We start from the raw sequence: 21,971 nt of genomic DNA, 5'->3' as shown, positions 1-21,971 counted from the left end.
TTTCTTTACAATGGAAATTTAAGGGGGGTGTGGGGGTTGCGAGCATCTATGTCTCGTCTCTATCTACGGGTGGGTGGCATGCATCAAACACTCCACGCGAAGGAAGTGGCTAAAATGAAACAATGGATTATTAAACATAAGCCAAATTTTAACCAGAGCAGATGCCTCGGCCTTTCAACGGGTGTTGTTAAATACAGAATGAGAGCTTCTTTTCTTGCAGAAGTTTGCAAATAAACCAGTAGGGGGAGCCCAATAGTTTAGAACTCGTTGAGTGTGGGTCATGCAGTGGGAATGAAGCGAGCTGCTTCCTTACTATAAACCTTTACGCCTCCTGCGCTCCCCTGGGCGATTATTTCCAGCTCTACACGTACCTTTACTTACAGAGAAGCAGAAGATATAATTTGTTGAATAGAGCTTTCGAGTCCGAACCTGATGTAGAGAATTATTTCTAACTACACACATTTAACAAGCTTGTTGAAATGACTATTCGCTGTAATACATCTGCTGAGCTCTCTTCCAGTATTCCAGGCGATCTTCCTCGTGGTGCATGATGGACCCCAGTGACTGCCTGGTCAGAGGCAGGGAGCGGGTACCCTAACTGGTGTGGGAGGGGGGTACTTGCAAAAAATGCAGTATAACATTGAAGTCAAATACTGCTCTTTCACGCAGATATATGCATACTTTCGCCCCCAAAGACTAGCACGAAGGCGGTTTCTTTGCGCTAGTCGTTTATTGCTACCCTATTCGATGTTGTTACACATGTGGTCCACCCCAGAAGGATGAAAGGCTGAATAGACCCATCCTTGGATCTGATTCATTCATGTTGTTTCAAAGCTTAAAAACGTAAAATTGACGTCAAAGCGTTGACATGTACCTCCATACAACACAGTAATGTATTTCTTCAGTTACTTTTCCCCTGCTAACCCTTTTCATATCCCAAAGAGGCGGAGCTCTACTTTTAATAACGCGTGTTACCTTCTCCAAAAGTGTGAGGAGATGGGATGGGTGGAGACGGGGTTTGAAGTGCACTCCTAAATAATACGTACACTGAAATGAATGGCGGTTTCTGTCCGCGTGTGCAAATGTCGCCTGCCAGGTCCTGTTTGCTCGTGGACGCTAATATACTGCTAATGCCTCTGTCTGCACTTCTGACTCCCCCGACAGCGCTCCAGAAGGGAGCCCGAGTTCACCCCGCCCAGACAGTGTTTACACAGTTGCCTCCATTCATAGCAGAAACAAATCACTGCCCGGCCGCTGCTGATAAGGGGTCTGCAGCTCGTTACAGCCGAGTGTCAGTCATTGGCACACTGCCGGCTCACGGTTCAATCCTTGCCAGCGAGCACTTTTGCACACAGGATTTGCGCAGAAGAAAAAAAACACATATCCTGGCGGTCTGAAAAGCATGCATCACCCCAGCTGGAGGCTGGAGGCTCGCAGTTCGTCTCACGATGCGGATGCACAGAAACGATGACAGTAGCTCCGCTGGGCAAGTGCATAAACTGGTTCGTTTTTGGGTTCTTCTCCTGGCTCCTGCGGGCGTGGGGTGGGAGACATCCCAAGACCCGAAGGAACGTGCTCATAGGGGCGGCGTGCGTGGTCTACATTTTCTTTATCGTTACCCAGGTGGGCCACGTTTTGCCCCAGCAGAGCGAGCGTGAAAAGACGCACCACGAGAGAGGCACGGATGCCAAGACCCAGTACCCGGGGATGCCCCCGGACAGCACGTTTCAGATTGACGCCGAGGACCCAGGCGTGGGCGTCATCAGTAGTGTGCCCTCCACATTCAAGCCCAACGTGGTGTACATTACGCTTAGGTCAAAGCGTAGCAAGCCGGCCCACATCCGAGGCACGGTGAAGCCCAAGCGCAGGAAGAAGCAGGTGTCGCCTATTCAGGCTGCAAACGTCCCAAGCGCCCCCCAGGACCCGCAGCGCGGGATGCGCCTGGTGGACCAGGGCGTGTGGCAAAGGGCCGATGGAGCAAAGCCACGGCAGACCTGGAAGCCTGGGGCTAAAACAGCGTCTCTCCGTCTGGGGAACATAAAGCTCACGCACCAGTGGCAATCTCAGGGTCGTGATAGTAATATCCGAATGTACAGCGAGCGCGCACCTGCCTGGTTCAGCAAGGAGGACATCCGAGCCATGCGCTTCTTAGCGGATAGCCGAGTAACGCGGGTCCGGCAGATGCAGTCCTCCCACGGGGGGCTGATACTGTTCGAAAGCCACCCCAGCCCGTTCAGGACTCCTTCCCCTTCCGGGCAGAGCCTGGGTGAAGCAGCAGGACACGACGGCTGTCAGCAGGGCGGCTGTGGCCTCATTAAAAGTCCGCTGGACACCAGCGAGGTGTTCGCTTTCCACCTGGACAGGATCCTGGGGCTCAACAGGACCCTTCCGTCAGTGAGCAGGGCTTTTGAGTTTCTGCAAGGTAAGAGAACGAGCCCCTGTGCCCGTGCCTTGAAGTTATGTGAAATTGGCACTTTACCCTTGCAAAGACACTACAGTCACATCTGTTGTTCACCCAACTGTTTTCTATTTGAGGAAGGGAACTCCGAGGCATTGAATGTGTAAGACTTGTATTGAGAATATTATAGAAAACATCACATGTACAGTATCGGCAGGGACACTGGAATTATGTGGCAAGGGAACGCTAGGTTATGTGGTATAAAGCAGCACTTTCTGTGAAATACTATTTTGCAGTTTTGTCATTTTAACACTCTTTAATGCGTCTGGGCAAAAATTTATTTTCATTAGTACCAGTTTATCACCCCAAAACAGCAATGGGCAATTGAAAGTGGCCATTTTACTTGGATTTTTCCTAAAACAAAGGGGAATGCCTGTAATTCTGAAGTGGTCAGTCATATGAGTAGATAACAATTGATTTGTATACTTGTACAAACACTTGCCATCACGTTTTAAAATGGCTGCATAACGTGCTGGAATATAATCTTCATACTATCGTCCAACATAAGTATTGTATCTGTTTACAAAAATATGTCGTTTTTTACAAAAATATTGCCTCGATTGAGTTAATAAGAGAAAATCTACACACCCAGTATAACAATATTTATGTAAACTATGTTTAGTACATAATGTTCGACCGATTATTTCCTGTGTAAAATATTCTGAAATACATCTAAGTGCTCTTTCATAAAATGCCAGATCCTAAACTAACAACACAGGAAGCATGGTGATAACGTCTGCTGAGCAAAGAATGCTGGGCAGAGCGCTCGGCCATCGCTATCTGAGTAATGCAGAGTTGTCTTCTGTTTTTGAAAAGGAAGGCACCTAATATTTCTGGGTGGCGACTGCAATAGCATATGTAACGTGGGTCAGATTCCTGCACATAAACAGAGACTCCTACAGGGTCAAAGGCTTTCTGGGGACTGCAGGCCACACCTCCTGTAAAGGAAAGGAGGCAAAAGGAGAGGAAGGTTCTGCATGATTTGCAGATCTTGTGATGCTTCCCCACCCCACAAAACATGGTCCAGGCCATCATTATGTCACACCTGTACTATGGAAATGTCATCGATCCGGGCATTTCATAGACATTAACTAGGTGGCTTCAAATAATTCAAAAGGCGGCGACGGCGGCACGCCTTCTCTTACATATTCTCAAAAAGCAATCTGTTTCATCCATTTGACTGATCTTCATTGGTTATTGGTTGAAACGCGTATTCAGGTTAAGGCCCTCTGCTTTGTAGCCTGTGTTTTCACCCATACAGACTCTCTTGATCTTCGACATCTGATTAAGCCTATACTCCTTCCACGAATTTCAGGGCATCTAGCCTAGGGCTAGCTTTTGTACCTGGAATCAAAAGAGACAGACTAGGAAGCCCTTCCTTCTGGTATCTGGGGGCCAAACTCTGGAACACCGTACCGCTACATTTGTGCCAAGGAGCCCTAGCAAAGCTATTTTTAGGAAGCAACTGAAGACTTGATTGTTTTACCCTGTACTGATTTGGCTCCTCCTGAGCATGTGGTGGCAGGTTCTTTCGCCATGGGAAGCCCTTGTGGGGCAGCTCTCTACACTGTAAATCCTAAACTTAAACATAAGAGAGCAGTTAAAGGAGCAGGAAACTAGGGTTGCCTCCCCATTTACAAACCGGCATATGTGACCTTTCCTATTCTGCTGCATATGTTATATGATGATGTGGACTACAAAAATACACTTCTTTCCAAAATCTATGCTGAAAACGTTTGGAGTAAAGGTAGTTTTGCACTTTTTCTTACATTTTTCTATCCAGCTCTTTTAGGATGTATAATATGTATGGTAGGTCCATGACCGACTCATCTGGATCAAAAAACCTTGTTTCATTTATAGAATGTGTTAGCAATTACCCAGTTGAACCACATTCAAGACCTTTGTTTTTTCGGTATTCATGTGGGATTTTAATTGCGTGTTAGGAGATGATATTGAGTAGAGCGAGGAAATAAGTAGGTGTCGCAACCCTTGAATTGCAAATATGGTAACAAGCTTTTATTACTCTCAATAACTTACCAACATCCTTACAGTTTAGGGAATAGTGGCTATAAATGAGAGAACGAATTGACTTTCCCCTTCTAGATTTTTCATATATTGGCCAGTCTCAATCTCCTATAGAATACAGGTTCAATGGGGTTCAATTATTGCTTTCAGGTGCAAGATACGAAAAGCTATCAGCCAGAGGAGAGTAGTCATGTCCCTCAGAATTCAAGAATTGTGAATGAATTGCTTACCTTCCTGTTCAAAGAGCTCTGCCACCTCCGATAGAGAGCAGCCCAGTTATCTTGAAATTCGCCGTCTGAAGTCAATTAAATAGTTAAACATAAACCACAAAGTGATTTACATGATATTAATTTTAAGAGCCATTCCTCCACCTTGAACACTCTGTCCTCCTTAATAATGTGTTCTTCCATTTTGCAATGATATTCTACAAGTTCATGTTGCACTCTGTGAAAGGGGAGTGAACCAAGACACCCAGCCACTGACTACCTAGGAAGGGAAGTGCTAGTCTGTCTCTGAATGTTTTCAAGTAAAACATAATTTATTTTACTCCTGTAATATTCACCAAGGGTTAATAAGGTCAACCTTGGGGAAACATCCTTTACAACGCAACTTTTACCACGCAGTGCTTTTACATAGCAACTTTTACAACGCAAACCATTACAACGCATTGCGCTGGGGGGCGCTCTAGGATAGGGAATAGATTTAATTTACTATCCAACACCTTCCCTACTACTAACGGGGACTGGAGTTGGAATAGTAAATTAAACTATTCACTATCCAGCACCCCTCAACACTATGCGTTGTAAAGGCATGCGTTGTAAAATTTGCGATGTAAAAGCATGCGTGGTAAAAGCATGCGTTGTGATTTCATACATCCTCAACTTTGCAGTTGTTACGTCTCGCAGACATATCTGGTTGAAGAGAAGAAACTCTCTTATAAAATAAGCCATTGATAAGCTGCTTTTAGAGCTGAAAACTGGGTGCTGGTTTGATAACTGTTACTTTGGGAAGTTTAAGCCTTAATTACGCACCAAAGGCTTTAGTGGGAGTAAGCAGTTGTATGATAACTTTATTATACTATATGGCTGGGAGCAAAGCATTGATGTTATGGATGGTTCCCTGTAAGCGTTGTACTGTTTGACCTCTGGGAACATTGATACTTTTGCTCTTACATACACGTGCTAACCCACCCAGAAAACAGTTGTCTGGTTCTTAATTGAACAAATACAAGGTAAAACAGATGTCTTTAATAAATGATGAATAATAGGCGAGGCGTTGTGATCTCCTGCTGGTGATTAATGTCTCTTTAAAATAGGAATGTCCATTATGCTATTGTTGTGTTGTTTTGCAACTGTTGAGGGATGTTCCGTCCACTGGCAGTTACTCACTCTCTGGCGGAGGGAGCAACACGCTTGAGAGTTCTACCTTCAAATATTTCCTTTCTTTGACTATGGGTGTCGGGAAGTGACCCGAAGACAACTAGAGGCTAGAAAGAGAAAGTGGAAGATCATACATGCAAAATTTACCACCCTTCCCTCAAATCAGACGTCTTTGCAAAGTAATTTTTCCCCAATTGTAATGAAAGATATGAAATTTCCCAAGCGTGGTTAAATCATTAGGCTGAGAACCTGGCACATTTCTCTCTGCCAATCTTTAACAAAGAGGCTTGTTTAATCTTCTAAATTCTTGCAACAATAATCTGACCTAGGACTGCTGTGTGCTGGACTAATTTGGTTCATCCCATTTCTTACAATTGGTTGGCTTTCTTGCCAGTCTCGTTTCTGTGCATCCTGTTTACTCCTTTCGTCTTTTTGTGTTTGTCCGTCCTCTGGAGCATAGCTTCTTTACCATCCTTTTGGTTGGATGGTGTGATTTTTTCCCACAGCCCCAACCAGGAAACCTAGGCCTGATTTAGATCTTGGCAGACGGTGATGAGTATCCCATCCGCCAAAATATGAATCCCATAGGATATAATATGATTTATATTTTGTCAGATGGAGTATCCATCACCGTTGTGACGGAGTCATCCAGCCACCAAGATCTAAATCAGGTCCTAAGTTTTCTTTTGTTTTCAAAACTCAATGGCAATGCATTTGTTTCCTCACTCTTCCCTACACTGCTTCTGTTTTCAGCAATCCATAGGAGTGCTTGTATTTTCTTGAGCTCACCTTTGACCTTGTGACAGCTTTCCTGTCACATCTCTCAGTCAATCAATCAATCAGTCAATTGGTACTTGTAGAATATGGCATATCACCCGTGAGGGTATCTAGGCGCTGGGTTTCTGGGCTTAGTTGAAGAGCCAAGTCTTCAGTTTCTTCCTGAGGCCTGTCAGCGAGGGTGATGTTTGGATGTGCAGAGGGAGGGCGTTCCAAGACTTGGCGGTGAGGTGGGAGAAGGAGTGGCCTCCGCTGTGGCCACAGCAGATGGGAGGTGTCTGTGCCAGGGTGAGGGAAGTTAAGCAAAGGTTTCTGGATGGTTGGTGGAAGCTTAGGCGGTAGTTAATATATGGTGGTCCTTGGTCATGGAGGGATTTGAAGGCGTGTGTCAATAGTTTGAACTGGCATTTTTTTCTGGACGGGGAGCCAGTGGAGGTTCTTCAGGTGTGGGTTATGTGTGTCTGTTTGGGCAGGTTGAGGATCAGTCTGAACGCTGAATTGTGTATCGTCTGGATCCTTCTCATGAGTTTGATGGTTGTTCATGAGTACAGTGTGTTGCAGTAGTCCAGAAAGCTGGTGATTAGGGCTTGTGTGACTTTTTCTGGTGCTTATGTGGAGCCATTTGAAGATTCTTCAAAGCATGCAGAGAGTGTGGAAGGAGGTCGAAGAGAGTGTGTTTATCTGTTGTTTCATGGTGAGTTTGCTGTCCAGGATGATGCCTAGGTTGCAAGTGTGGTCCTTTGGTGTGAGGGTGGGTCCGAGTTCAGCAGACCACCAGGTGTCGTTCCAGAGGAATGTATGGCTGCCAAAGATCAGCACTTCAGTCTTTTCTGTGTTGAGCTTCAGACAGTTGTTCTTCATCCAGGCTGCGATGTTCTTCATGCAGTTGTGGTAGTTGGTCTTCGTTGTGGTGGGGGTCTTCTTATAGCAAGAGGATGAGCTAGGTGTCGTCAGCATAGGATATGATGTTGATATCGTGGGTCCTGACGATGTCACTAGAGGCATCATGTATATGTTGAAGAGGCTGAGGCTGAGGTATAAACCTTGGGGGACTTTGCTGATTGTGCTCTTGGGTTGTAAGGTAAACGGGGAGAGTGGATTCTCTGATGAGTACAGTGAGGAATGATGCAATCCATCTGAGTGTGTCTCCTTTAATTTCAATCTGGTGCAGTCTCTTGATGAGTGTGTGGTAAGAAACTGTGTCAAAGGTTCTGGAGAGGTTGAGAAGGATCAGGGCAGCTGATTCTCCTTGTCGAGTAAGGTGTGAATGTCATCAGTGGTGGCAATCAGGGCAGTCTTGGTGCTGTGGTTGGCTCAGAACCAGATTGGGAGAGGTCTAGCAGGCTGTTCACATGCAGTTAGATGTTGGTTGGAGGTGGCTTCTGTAGGAGTGGGGAGGCTGAGCAGGTCGGTGGGTAGGAGCTCAAAGTTCCCATAGATGGTGGATATCTTGTTGTGGAAGTGATTGGAAAGGGCATCACAGAGCTCCTGTGAGGGAGGGATCATGTTCTTGGTGGGCAGGAGAACTCTCTTGACAATGGTGGACACTTCCTTGAAGTGGTTGGCGCTAGCCACAATGTGGTCTGCCAAGGTGACCTTTTCGCATCGTTGAGTTGTTGGTGGTATCTGTTGAGGGCTGACTTGAAGGCGGCTCTGTCTGTATTATTCTGCTGGTGCGCCATCTTCTCTTTAGTTGTTTTCAGCTGTGTTTCATTGTGCTGATTTCCAGGGTGTATGAGCTGGCTTGTTTGGTGGATCTGTGAGTTTTGGCTGGTTTGATAGGTGCAACTCAGTTGGTGGCATTGGTGATCCAGGTGTTGAAGTTCTCGACTGCCTGTTTCAGGTTGAGTGCATCGTCGGGCTGCGTGGTGTTCAGGGCAAGATGTACATTAATTTTGTGTCACTTTGCTCCAGCTGCAGAAGGAGCCGTTGGAAGGTTTGGGGTGGTGCAAGGTGGTCCTGTGATGGTAAAGTGGACGATGGAGTGGTCGGTCCAGGTGAGTCCTGTGGTAGGGCTGTATTTGACTCTGTTGCTCGACATGAAGATAGGATCCAGTGCGTGTCTTGCTCTGTGTGTGGGGTTTGTGACCAATTGATTGAGTCCAATGTTGTACATTCATTCCAAGAGGTTAGTGAAGTTTGTGTCTGTGAGGTCGTCCAGGTGGAAGTTGAAGTCACCGAGGAAGATGTAGTGCTTGGGTTCGATGGCAAGTGGGGCAATGAAGTTTGTGATGGTGTCGTAGAGGCCGGTTTGGGATCCTAGGGGTCTGTAGGCGAGGGTGCCTTTGATGGTTGTTTTGTTGTCGGTATCTAGTTGGAAATTCAGGTGTTCCATGATCAGAGTGGTTTTGTCTTTGGTGGTGGTGCAGCAAATCGATTCTTTGTAGGTAATGGCAAAGTCACTTCTGTGTTTGTTGGTGCGATCTCAGTGTTTCATCTTGAAATCCATTGGGCATCAAGGTGGTGATGTCAGGGGCTGAAGAGGGGTTGAGCCAATTCTTTGTGATGAAGGTCACATTTGTGGCAAGGGAGGAGATGATGCGCCAGACTTAAGTAGAGTGTTTGCAGACCGATGTGGCATTGATTAGGAGGCATCGGAGTGGTGCCAGGGTGGCGTCGGCCGTTGGTGTAGGATTGGTGCTGGTTTCTGCGATGGTGGGTGGTACTAGGATGCAGGTGAACTGACATTGAAAGCAGGTGAACAGTCCTGCTGTGTAGCAAGGTGATGCAGTGCACCAGTTGTTGCAGCGTCCGGGGTTCAGGCTCAGAGAGTTGTGGAGGAGCAACTGTGGGTATCCGGAAGGGCAGGGTTCCTGGCACTGGATGCAGTCCAGGTGCAGATGGATTGCAGGAGGCTCGTCCGCGCTGCAGCCTCCATTAAGTAGGTCTTGGAGGAGTCAGGGGAGCCAGGAGGTAGGTGGCAGGAAAATGGTGAGCGAGCAGGTAGGCTCACTGAACAAAACAGCAAGAGCAATGCAAACTGAGAGAGCTAAGCACAATATGCACAAATCCAATAAAACAAATAATACAATGGATATAAACAATGCACTTAACTAAAACGAAAAACAAATGGCACAATACAATGGATATGAACAAATACGAAAGTAATGCACGAGTAGATACAAAGATCATGAAATACAGTGAAGATGAAGAGAGACTAGGTCAGGTCCACCAGTCTACTGTTGCTAAGCAACTAATGGTGCGGGCAGTTGGTCAGGCGGAGGCGCCGGCAGCCGAGCAGCATGGGGGAGCTGGCATAAGGTCTTACTCCTGTCTACTCCCTGCTCTCTGTGTTGCCCCCTCCACCCAAAGCTGAACCCTTTGCTTACCCCGTCACTCCAAGTCCCACTAAACATTTTCATTTTTTTGTAAAACTCCTCCCAGCTTCACTGTTGTTTCCCCTCACTGCTCCCATGACTTACTTCTTCCTGCCATTCCCACTGTTGGTCAGCCACCCAACCCTCCCCATCACTTTTTTTTACATTAGTTTGTCTTTTTTGGTGGCTCTGGCAGTTACATTTGGTTATTAGGTCTTTCTTTTCTATTAAAAAATGCACTCTTGCACACATTTTATATTTTTATCACTTCTTCATAACGCATTGGTTTGCATGCATGATAACATATGTGCCTCTATTTGTCATCACACTTGATTATTATGCTTTGCTGTTGCTTTTCCATATTGGCAAACAAGCATTGCTTCTAAATTGTATTTGAATTGAGTCATTACTCATTGCATGTTCAGTCGGGCCTGACTAATATCCACTTCCTTTGACAGACTGCCTACCCAGTTGGTCAATTTGCCTGCTTATCCCAAGGTATCTTTCTCTTTAATTTGTAATAAAGAATTAAACAAAACTTAAATGAATGCAATTTCAAATTGAAGAACTAGGCCGAAGTTGTAGCATTGTAAAAATACTGCTTGAAGAGCAGCTTGCAATGACGGAATCCACCTTTTCTAAGATCATTTTATTTTAATGAGGGTCCTAAGTATAAATCCATAATCTATTGTGCAGTTGATGCCATTGTCACAATGGTTATCATGAAAGGTGTCACGTAGGCTAATCATAGGACTCTCGAATCACCTTTAACTTCAGACCCTTTGCGAAAAAAGCAGTGTCTTTAGTCTTACCTCTTGGCAAAGCTGGGGTGTCCAAATTTAAATACTTAATTGCTTTTTTTTGTTGCAAAGAACTATAGGTTGATTCTGTTGCAGTCGCATTACTCCTGGATAACAGGTATTGTTTCGGTAAATACATATTAAGGACATTAACCTCTACATCTATGAGAATAATATGAAATTCCACTAGTACCATTGAGCTGAAACTTTGGCTCTGTCTTATTTTAATGTTTGGCTAAAGTCCGATTTATTTGTTGGAAGATATCATACAATCATCACTTCAAAAAAAGTCAGTGTGTGCTTCGGGACATCCATTTCAGCCAATGGCTTTTTTATATGTTGTTCATGGTTAGTTCTTGCTTGGATGGGCAGTCCATCACATTCCTGGCATTTCCTGGTTCCTGCATTTCTAAGTTTGTGTTCCCATTAGGTTTTTTTGATGAGCATCAAGCTGTCCTTTTGTTAGACTCCAGATATGATAGTGGTACTCAATGTATGGCCCATGAGCCTGCAGTCTTTTCTCTGGAAATGTGAAAACAATAGCAGAGAAATAAAGCTACTTGTGCTCCAGTTTTTTTCTCTTTATTGCTTCTAACCAAGCAACATCCTTTGGTGATTCTGTTTTTTTTTGTAGTCAGTTCAGCTTGTTTTATTAGTAGGGCTGCCCTGCACATAGAACTGGCTGAAATTACTGTAGAAACAAAAATCGAAGTTAGAAATCACAGAAAACGATGTTGCAAGCGTACGTTTAATTGCAGTCTTGTAGTTGTGGGCTTTGATTTTAGTACAGCGGGTTAAACCTGTACTATCATCAGTGCAGGCCGGCTCATAGGTGAAAGCTTAGCTGAGCAGACTGTGGACGAAAAAAGTATGGGGGCTGTGAACAGAAGTATAACAGGGTGAGGCTATTGAGTTTGAGTAGGGAGCCAACAAGAAGCTAAAAAGAGTAAAATATGTAAATATTTTGTTGGTCTTTAACCAAAAGGTAACTGCATATAAAATGTAATCCACACATTGTAATTGAAAAATAAATGCAAGTTAAACTAACATCTCCCCTACCATGCATCACACATCTGAGGTTAAACTAAAACATATTGTCGTTTATTCCCAGCATTGCCATAGACATTTGTCACACTTATCAGGTGATGGTAGCTGCGTCACTAATTTCAGTCGTTCTTTTCCTGCTGCTACTGATGACACTTTGAGCACCCGAACGTCCTGTGAGTTTCACAGCTTGGTTTGTCAAATTCCGCTGCTTTTACGTACAGTCTCACATGTGGGTTCAAATGTAGTTGAGCATAGCTTCCTTAAAAATGCAAACAGAAAAATCTTACTTTTTTCTGTCTTTCACTATTATTGCCATATTGTTGTTAAGTAGTCCATACAATGGCATTGATAGCAAAAAACGAAGCCAGAGGCTGCTGAACAATTATATCGATGTATATCAGTGAATGTATCACCTAATCCCATGGTTATGGAATCTGCTCTCTTCATAAGAGCCCAAGTTCTAGCATAATAGAAGAACCCAAGATGTAGCTTAACAGAACTCTCAAATCTATCAGGGAGCTACTCACGTAATGATCAGTCAGAAGGATATTCCCCGGTATGTCATTATTGCATAAAACTGCGCCGTTACTAAGTTTATTTGAGTGAACCTTTGATATTATTACTCTCATTCTGTGTACAAATTACATGTGGATGGAAGCGCTTATACTCAGACTACTCAAATTATTCATTTCATCTGTGTTTTGGATGCCTTCTCTCTTTGATTGTCGTAACAGTGATAGTATGTAATTGTGAAGCGCTCTGATACCCAATGGGTCATGTTTGCGCTATATAAAACACTGACCCCCAGATTTATCATTGTCATGTTTTGCGAGTCCTTAATAGCGATTATTAAGGAATCACTATTAAAGACTCGCAAAACGGGATTCATGTAGAAATCGCAATATTTATTGCAATTTCTACAGCTTTCTTATTTGCGATTCGCTAATTGCTAATCGCAAATAAGGAATGACTCCCCATTCATATCTATGGGCCTAAAGGCCCATAGGAATGAATGGGGAGTCATTCCTTATTTGCGATTGGCAAGTAGCGATTTGCAAATAAGGATGCGATTTCAAGGGTGCCAGGGTGTCCAAAGGACACCCTGTAGCACCCATGAAATGGTAATGTTCACAGGTATTGCGCATACACATGTCCAAAGGACATGTGTGTGTGTAACATACAACTTAGAAAAATGCACTAAAGTGCATTTTTCTAAGTTTTCACTATTTACCACGTAGTTACACTTCGCGGTAAATAGCGGCCCCAGATTGCGAATTCGCAATTTAAAAATGGTTCATGAATTGCAGTTAAAGAATCTCAAATTGAGATTCCTTAAATGCAATTATTCGCAATTTAGCGATTTTTACAATTGCGATTTTTGCTTTTGGGATGATGAATCCCAAATGCAAAAATAGCGCTCGCAAAGGGCCAGATTCTCAGAATCTGGCCCTTTGCGAGCCGATTTCGGCTTCATGAATCTGGCTGTGAGTAAATAAAATAAATAAGTAAACAATACTAAATGCTGGCAGTAACATTGCCTTTAATTATTTGCCATGCACAAACACGATGCACTTTCCACTGACATTAGCCTTTTTTCTAATGCCCATTGTCTACCTCAGTTCTTTTGCATAGTCATTATTACACGTGTTATCATCTTATTACAATCCACACTCTTGCATTACTTCGTCCTACATTCTAAATAAATACAGCTTTTAATTGGTAAAAGCTCCTCTTTTGCTACTAGCATATACACAGAGATGTACTTTCCACTAACACTGTCGTTTTTGTGGGCCTGATGTACAAAGATTCCTAATACGAAATCGTATATTGCATCAAATAATGTTTCACAGTGTTCGATTTCTTATTAGGAATCTACTAAAATGGATTCAGTAGAGTTGGTAAAACACCAATTTCTACCAAATGCTTTGGTATTTTGTGATCTTGCCTATGTGTTAAATGGTTTGTTCACAAATTACCTATTCATACTGGGCAATTCAACATATCTCATCAATATGCATGAAGTAGGTCACAAATTGAGACCTATTACATTTACTTAGAATCACTAGCATGGTGTGATTGCTTGTAAATAAGCAAAAAAAAATTGTAAATGCAGCACGTTTTCCTAGAAGGAAAATGTAATGCTTTTGAAAAAGAAAATGAATACTTTTTCAGAACATTTTCTGGGAGGAGACAGTTGTCCTGTGAACCACTGCATGCTCCTAAACATGGCTTTGTCTTCTTTCACAGAGGAAAAATGGATCCCTTGGGGACCCCTTCTTGTTTGCAAATGGTTACAAGCAATTTGGATTTGGGGGTAAAATATGAATGTTTTGTGAATGCTTTTCAGTCACAAAACACAAAACACTAACACATATTTTATCACATATGTTATCTCTCTTCCCGCTCCTGTCTGAGCCCTTACCTTATTTAATGTCTAAGTTGCCCCCTTGGATAAGCTCCTTAGAACATGTGGCTTTATTTCTATATCCTATGCCGACGATACGCAGCTTTTATTCCCTTTCACCAATTTCACCCCTTCGTTTCAGATTGCCTTCTTCGATGGTATGAGGGCCATTTCCATCGGGATGAGAGGTAACTTTCTCCAATTTAACGTTGGAAAAACAGAGATCATGCTTTTCGGTGAGGCCCCGGTGTTATGGACTCCCGATTAGTGGCCGGTGGACCTCAGCACCCCTCCTGTCCCTAAGTCCCTTGTCAAGAACTTAGGCATACGTTTAGACCAGTCACTCACCTTGAAAGAACACGCTGCGCAGATTGCAGGCGCTTGTTTTAACATGCCATGTCTCCCACGCCCGGTCTTCCCCTTGCTCCAGGACACTACTTGTAAAACCTTGATGCAAACCCTTATACTGAACCACCTGGACTTCTGCAGTGCATTACTGGTCACAGCCAATGAGTCCTCGTTATGAAGATTGCAGGTGCTCCAGATCACTGCGGCACGCCTGGTCCTAAATGCCCCCCCCCCCAAAAATGACTTCCCTTCCCCTCCTCCGCCAACTGCATTGGGTCCCAGTTCGGAAGCGGGTTATGTTTAAAATCTGCTGAACTGTGCATAAGGCCTTATATAATATCGGCCCTTCGTATCTTGCAGAGAAATTCACTCCCTATGTGCCCTTCAGATCTCTCTGCTCAGGAACTAAATTCCTGCTTGTAGTTCCTCGAGTCAGATGAGCCAGGCTGGGTGGTAAAGCTTTCTCCCACCTGGCCCCCCTCTACTGGAATCAGCTCTCCATTGATCTGAGACTGTGTTCGGACCATCTTCAGTTCAGGAAGCACCTTAAAACCTCGCTGTTTTGATCGTGCTCCTCAGCTAATCCCTGTAGCCATGTCCCCAGTGCAGAGATACCCCTTCGGGGGTCGATTCAGGCACTATATAAGTAAATAAATAAGGAATTGGTATTTAAAAGGTGCGCCCTCTTCTCACCCCTTCAAAATACTGATTCTGTATTTAGACATAGCTCCAAATTAGGATTTAGTAAAGTGTTACAGAATCTCAATTTGGGTTTTGTACATTTTAAAAAGCCATGTTTGAACCTCAAAGGGTCATATTTGACCTTTGTGAACATAAAATTGCTTTGTACACCTGGCTGTAAATGGACTAGACATCTATTCTCTACCTCAACTTTTACAAAATCATTTTTTTAAATATTACCATCTTATTACAACCCGCACACTTGCACTATTTCATAATGCATAAAACTACTTTCAAACAGTAAGCATTTCTCTAACACTATACGTATCCATTCTCCAATAACGTGTTTCCTTTACGTTTCAGAAACTTGTACTTTCTTTGTTGCACTACACCTACACTGCATTTGTTATTTGCCTTTTCCCAATTGCCAGATGTAACCAGTTCACACAAACACTGTTTAGCCTCTAATCCTTTAACTTACAAAAGTCAGACCAATTGACTTTGCAGTGCTTTTTAGGAAATGTGTTACCCTTCATGAAGAATCAGTAAGCTATATGTAAAATTATTTGGGATGTAAGTAGGTGTGGAAAAAGGACTTCAGAGAAAGGCATTGCACAGAACTAGCTTCGATACTGGTCTCATAAATGCCAATTATCGTCTTTATGAGAATAAAATGGCACACACAAAATGTGGCTAGTGGTGAATGCCAGGGGCGGGTTGTCCCCTTAGGGCGTGGGGGTTGTTGTCTCACTCATATTTTGCCCCTTGGCCCTGACATGCAAGTATTATTTGTATTTCACTAACAGTGAAAACATGATCTGCTACACTGGCGGTATTGTGGAAGCGGCCGGAGGGGGTGGGTCTTATATTGACAGACAGACTCCAGTAGTGACGATAGCCGGCACGCACCTGGGCCCTGTACATGCCGGGTTGGACGGTTGCCTTTCTCCGGCCAGCCCGATATGCGCACTAGAGGCAACTCTACCAACCCATTAGTGAGCGGGGGTGACTCAAAGCTGCATCCCCGGAATCAGAAATGAGCTGTGAGGTCCCCTGCCCCAGCCAAGCCTAGCGCTGCTGTAACAACAGGAGCAGCGCTAGTTTTGGCTAAGCTTAGAGAGCGAGATGGTGGGGTGGGAGGAGGCTGTCGCTCCCCATTTTCATGTGATTGTAGACAGAGATAGTCATTGGTGGTTTCAACCGACTCCCGCCTGCTCATCTCCAAGGACTACTTGAGAGGCCTGCACAGTAAGAACTGCTGTGTTAGAACTGGGATTTCTGGGTGGCTAAGGCTTGCGCCAAAGCCATGCAGAAACCACCACTCTAGTCAGGGCAAGGGAGTTACACGCCAAAGATAACCCCTGCTCACCACTCTTGGTATCATGCAGGAGCAGTCAGGCTTATCCCGGAGGCAATGTGTAAAGCATTTGCGCACGCACACAGCAACAACATCCCAGGCACACCACAAAAGGAACTCCACACAAGGTTATATAAAAATATCCTTTGTATTCCCAAAACACATCAGATAGTAATCACACAATATACATTGTGCCAACTGGCACGGGCAATATTCACAAGGCATGTGGGCCGCTGTCAGGATCAACACTTAGCAGAAATTGGTACAAGTAAAAATAGATCATAAACCTACAACCAGTAGCCACTGGTAACCACTGTACTCCACGAACATAACTTTACCTTATGCACAGTCACATCAGGCACAAACTACATCCTGCGCCAACCTCACTAGCATAAACACATTATGCAATCTCTCACTAGTCTAAACGCATTAAACCCTACCTCCTAAGTATAACTCAAGTTAGGGGCGTAAATTACAGAGTGAAACATAACCTCACTAGCATAACCACATAGAATGAAAAATAACCTCATAATCATAAACCACAACAGTTTAGAGGTATAAAACACAGGGTGCGTAAAACATACTAAACGCATTAAATTTCCTAGCACCACAATCACTTTAGCACATAAATCACATTAGGACCTTGCTCCCTATCCATATACCAGCCCCCCTGGCCAACTGGCCATCTAAGAAGGGGCTTAAATGCCCTGTGTCCAGAATGTCAGGGCGCACAGCCAACGCATCGCCAGTCAGGGGTGCAGCATCTGCGCCAACCTAAACGTTGCTGCTGCCCACTACTTGCTGGGCAACTGAGAATCAGGACTGAGGCCTAAACGCTGCAGCTGGCACTAAGTGCTGCGCAGCTGTGAAAGGCCAAGGTAGGGGCAAAGGAGTGAGTCCCAAAATCACATGTCCCCTGAAATAAATGCCTAAACGGTGCAGCAGCCCACTACTTGCTGGGCAGCTGGGATCTGTAAACTGCAGCGTGGGCTCTCACTGGCCCTTAGAACAAATGCACAAAACGGGGGGAGCCCTACATCTCCAGAAATACACATGGGTCCCCTGGAACACACTGGCTCCTCAAATAATAAGCGAAAACATTGGAGCCACGGGGCTTTGAAACAAATGGGGGTGCCCCCAAACGTGGGAGCCACAGGGCTCAGGACAGCAATGATGCCCCAAGGGCGCACTGGTAAGAAAACTACTCTTGCCCCCATGGAGCGCACTGCCTCGGAAAGAATCGGGCCCATTACTATGGCCAGGCCGGCTCTAAGACAGAAGATCCCCCAAATAACAAAGACGCACTTGCCCCCTCGGTGGAGCCCTCGGGGTCGGGACGCAACTGTACAGCCTAACTGTGGTGCCATCTGGCTTTGCTAATAAAAATATGCCCCTAAAAATGTGGAAAGACCACAGGCCCCCAAACACTGGAGAAAAGTGCCCACCATGGGAAGCACGGGCCCACAGGGCCTTGGGATCCCCAGGGGGGCCTTCTAAATTATGTTGCCACGTTGGAGCGGCCCACTGAGCGTACAGGGCCACTCTGACTCCGTCTCTCTCAACCCCCTGGACTCCCTCGGGCACTCAACGGTTGGAGCGGAGGACTCTCTCTTTACCCGGCCCCTCTCCTGAGGACCGGGACTTCTCATAAGGCGGCGCGGGCCAGTGGCAGCACGCAGAGCTCTGTCCTGCGCATGAGAGTCAACGAGGCTCCCCCTGCTCGCTCCTCGACCCAGTCCCTCCCCGGGAACACAGGCCTGGGCAGGGGAGCCCGCAAGACTCTAAGCGACTCTTCCAGGTTGCCGGGGCGGGCGCGGTACTTCCTAAGGGCAACCTGAAGTCCCACCCGCCGCCAGGCAGGTGCCTGCCTGACTTCCTGTTTTTCGCTGCGGGCCACGGTGGTGACTTTTGAGGGCTAAAATGAGGGGTAGGCTCCCTCGAGACCAAACACAAAGCCAGCATGCGGGGTGGGCACCCTCCAGGACCAGATGTAACTGGTTCTGGAGCACTTTGTTTTGCTCAGCCCCTCTGCCTATTCACAGGGTGGGTCAGGGACATCAGACACACCACAGGGGGTGGAGCCAGCATTGTGGAGGGAAGGCCCAGCCCTCTTCAGGTCCCAGGTGCACTTCGCCCTCCCATCAACATGCAGATCTCTCCATTCACCACCGGGGCAGACCCTTCCTGACTCCTGGAGCCAGGCACACCAGCCAGCTCCAGCCAATCACAAGCCAGACAGTCAATTCACATTCACTGCACAGACATGCCAACTTCTAGAAGTGGCACTTCCAAACTAGACACAATAAATCTGCGCACATCATTGCGCAGCATTTAATCTCACGAGTTCGTACCATACCAAACTAGACCCTCTACTCCCCACACATCAGGAACTACCATGGCCACACATCCCCATGCATTCCTATGGGCGGGCAGACCACTCCCACCAAACATACACAGAGAGTGCACGCACTTTACACTGGACCACAATGAAAAAGTGCGCAGAGGCCTAAAATCGCCAACACCAGGTTACAGAAACAGGCTACGAACATGCAAAAAGTTTCAGGGTGAACCTGCCAAAAGGGCCAAGTCCAGCATGCTATTGTTAAAGAACTTAAGCAATACTATTGGCCAGACTTTTCTTTTTGGTGGATAAACAACTTGCACAAGTTGCACCCACTTTTTATCAGACAAGGTATAGCAGAAATCTATGTTTTCTATAGTATTTAAAGCCCTATAGGCTAAAGCATTTAATACACAAGTGATTGACTAATTGCATTTTTTTCAATATATAATTTATATAGCGCTTCGTATTCCTGACAAGACTGTGATGCACTCTGATTGGCCTATGGTTCCCAGGGGCCATTTCACAGTGCATGGTTGATGGAAGTGTCTGTGTTGATTGTAAATTGGCCTACGTGGGAGGTGTTCCATGCGGTGCGTGAGGAGCTGTGATACACACCAGTCATGTTGCGGTGAACTGGGAGTGGTGGCTAGGCATGAGGGGAGGCAGAAAATTGTGAGAATTTAATTGATGCAATCATGTTTGTGGGTCTAGCACAGCTCCCTGTAGCAAACGTGTTTGAAGGAATACTTTTCTCAATGCTGAACATCCTTTTGTTCGGTATTATGCTGTGCTGCCTGTTGTTTTGATTAGTTACAATTTTATATGAGCCGGACCCAGTCCTGTCTATTTCCCTGCAAAGATTTACCATAGTTTTCCAGTCTGGTGAAATACAACGTGACAAGTAGTGTAAATAATGGTTTTGTCTGGTTCAGAAGTCTTATTTATTTTAAACTCTATTGAGCTTTTCTTTTAAAAGGAGGAGTATGTTTATGCGGATGCTCCGAGCATGATGTCCTAGATTAGATGTTCTGCCTTGTATCCAGAGCACATATGTAAATTGTAACTCATTTATTGAGACCGGACTGATACCACTCTGGATTAACTGTCTTTACTTTGTGATGAGGTGTGGGCAGTATAGGTGTAGGTGAGGGGCATTTTGGCTCTAGGCTATACACAAACCAGTTTCTGTGATTGTTACCTCTTTACTCTAATGTCTCAGGTTAATGCTGACCCTCCCTTCACTCTCTTATGTCTTCCTAGTCATATGAGAATGATTTGCGCCTCTACAGCACGCCTTACCAGCCCTTTAACATTTGAAACAGAAAACATCTGAAAGAGAAGTTCTATATAAGCATTGACCAAATCTGGTCCTGGAGAGGATCGTTTGAGAATATCACGGCCGTTATGTCTTTATCATATGAAATCTCTTTATTGACGTCATAATTACACTTTCACAATTGCTTTATCAACTTTCTTGCTTCCTCAAATTTACATGAAAATGCGCCATTTGTCCACTCTTTTTTCAAAATGTCCTTGGGGTGGGAGGTGAAGCCCCGGAATCCCCCTTCTGGTAGTCGGGCTCGTTCGCAATGCTCCCTCGCTACCAGGTACCCACACAGAACTTTTACGCCCCACCCCTTTCAATTGTCTATAGCCGTCAATGGTGAATGCACAAGCCTCTTTCTTTCACCAAACTTAGAGTGACAGACATGATTGTATTTTGACCCCACCAATGGCAGAGTTAGAAGCAGGAGGGCGAGTGTAGAGCCACACCTCTTACCCACATTTGCCAAGCTTACCTGTTTCTGGTATATTTCTTATGCAGTGACCTGACATATCATAATAAGTGCATGCATTTTACAAATTAAATGCAAAGACTTCCTTTTAAAAGCAGTCACCCATCTATAGTCATGCACACCAAGTAACTACATAAATTGTTGGTATTTCAAGCAAAAAATGCATCACAATTCATGGACCTGGTCTTGTTTCATCTTTCCTGGGTAGTACGGGCTCCTGGTTCATAGAATGAGTACCGCAAGCTGAGGCAGCAAGTGCTGCTACAGCCTTCCTGCTTATTTTACTGAAAAGATGTCAAAGATGAGCTGGCCCTGCAACCGCTCCTCCACCCCAATGCGCCCGGCCCCTAACTGTATGAATGAGTTCGAGCTTCAGCGATTTGGTAGGAACTAGAAAACACACAGCACAGGTGCTTTTGTGGACTTCTTGTCAGTATAGGGAGTAGACATCATGACCTTGCATCAGACATGGAACGGGCCAGTCCATTTGAGGAATCTAATGGCCGGTGGTCCTATGAGGTGCGGTGTATAGGACGAGCTAGAAGGACTACGGAGCCACATGTGGTCTATGCCTTACTGTTGCTGTCAAAATGCTTATTATTGAACATTTTGTACAGCATTGACTTTCAGTTTGCTTTTGCATCTTACTGCTGCTGTCTAGCTAGATCACTACCAATTTTAATGAAGGCTTTATATTGCACACACTGAAAACTGAAATGAAGTCTGTTTGAGCTTCTCGTAAGATAAACAAATTGAAGTAGGACAAGAAGTGATTTTACTAGGATCACAAAATGTCATAAAGTTTAGAAGTGGCTATTCAAACTTGCCCACAGTCTTCACACTACTTTACCAAGTAAAGTAAAAATGTTTAACACATTGTCCATTGTGTCCGGTAAAGTGTTAGTGGCCAGGTTTGTGGACATAAGTTTCCCTAGCACAGCATTCTGAGTGTCAATGCCTGTTCTACAATGTTTATATTGCTTTTAACGCTAATCTAACATGCAACAAAACATCTCACTTCAGCATGCAAACATACTTGCTGCTGCATTCAATCAATAATTCTGAGCGGCTCTTGGCAAATTTTTAAACCACGTTTTATTTCTTCCTTTAAAGCACATTAGCAATGTAGTCGAAAAAATTAGCTTTTAAATAAATCTCCTTAGGGGGATAGATCTTTCAAGCACCCCTTCAAAGGAAGGGCTAGTCCTGTTTTTTTTGATTTATCAGTGATACCTAGA

The 21,971-nt window shown here is 44.8% G+C and overlaps 1 protein-coding gene across 1 annotated transcript in view; it reads left to right on the top strand.

Moving 5' to 3' along the window:
• The first annotated feature begins 1,239 nt into the window (after positions 1 to 1,239).
• GASK1B (golgi associated kinase 1B) overlaps positions 1,240 to 21,971 on the top strand; it is a 202,381-nt gene continuing 181,649 nt past the window's right edge. The window contains exon 1 of the mRNA XM_086962352.1: positions 1,240 to 2,422. Within this exon, the coding sequence (XP_086818478.1) occupies positions 1,468 to 2,422 (955 nt within the window). The 5' untranslated portion in view covers positions 1,240 to 1,467. The remainder of the gene's footprint in view (positions 2,423 to 21,971) is intronic.

Source organism: Lissotriton vulgaris, chromosome 3_1 (assembly GCF_964263255.1).
Source record: "Lissotriton vulgaris chromosome 3_1, aLisVul1.2, whole genome shotgun sequence".
NCBI classification, from domain to species: Eukaryota; Metazoa; Chordata; class Amphibia; order Caudata; family Salamandridae; genus Lissotriton; species Lissotriton vulgaris.
The sequence above is the reverse complement of the archived record's forward strand: the minus strand, read 5'-3'. Positions and strand labels throughout refer to the sequence as shown.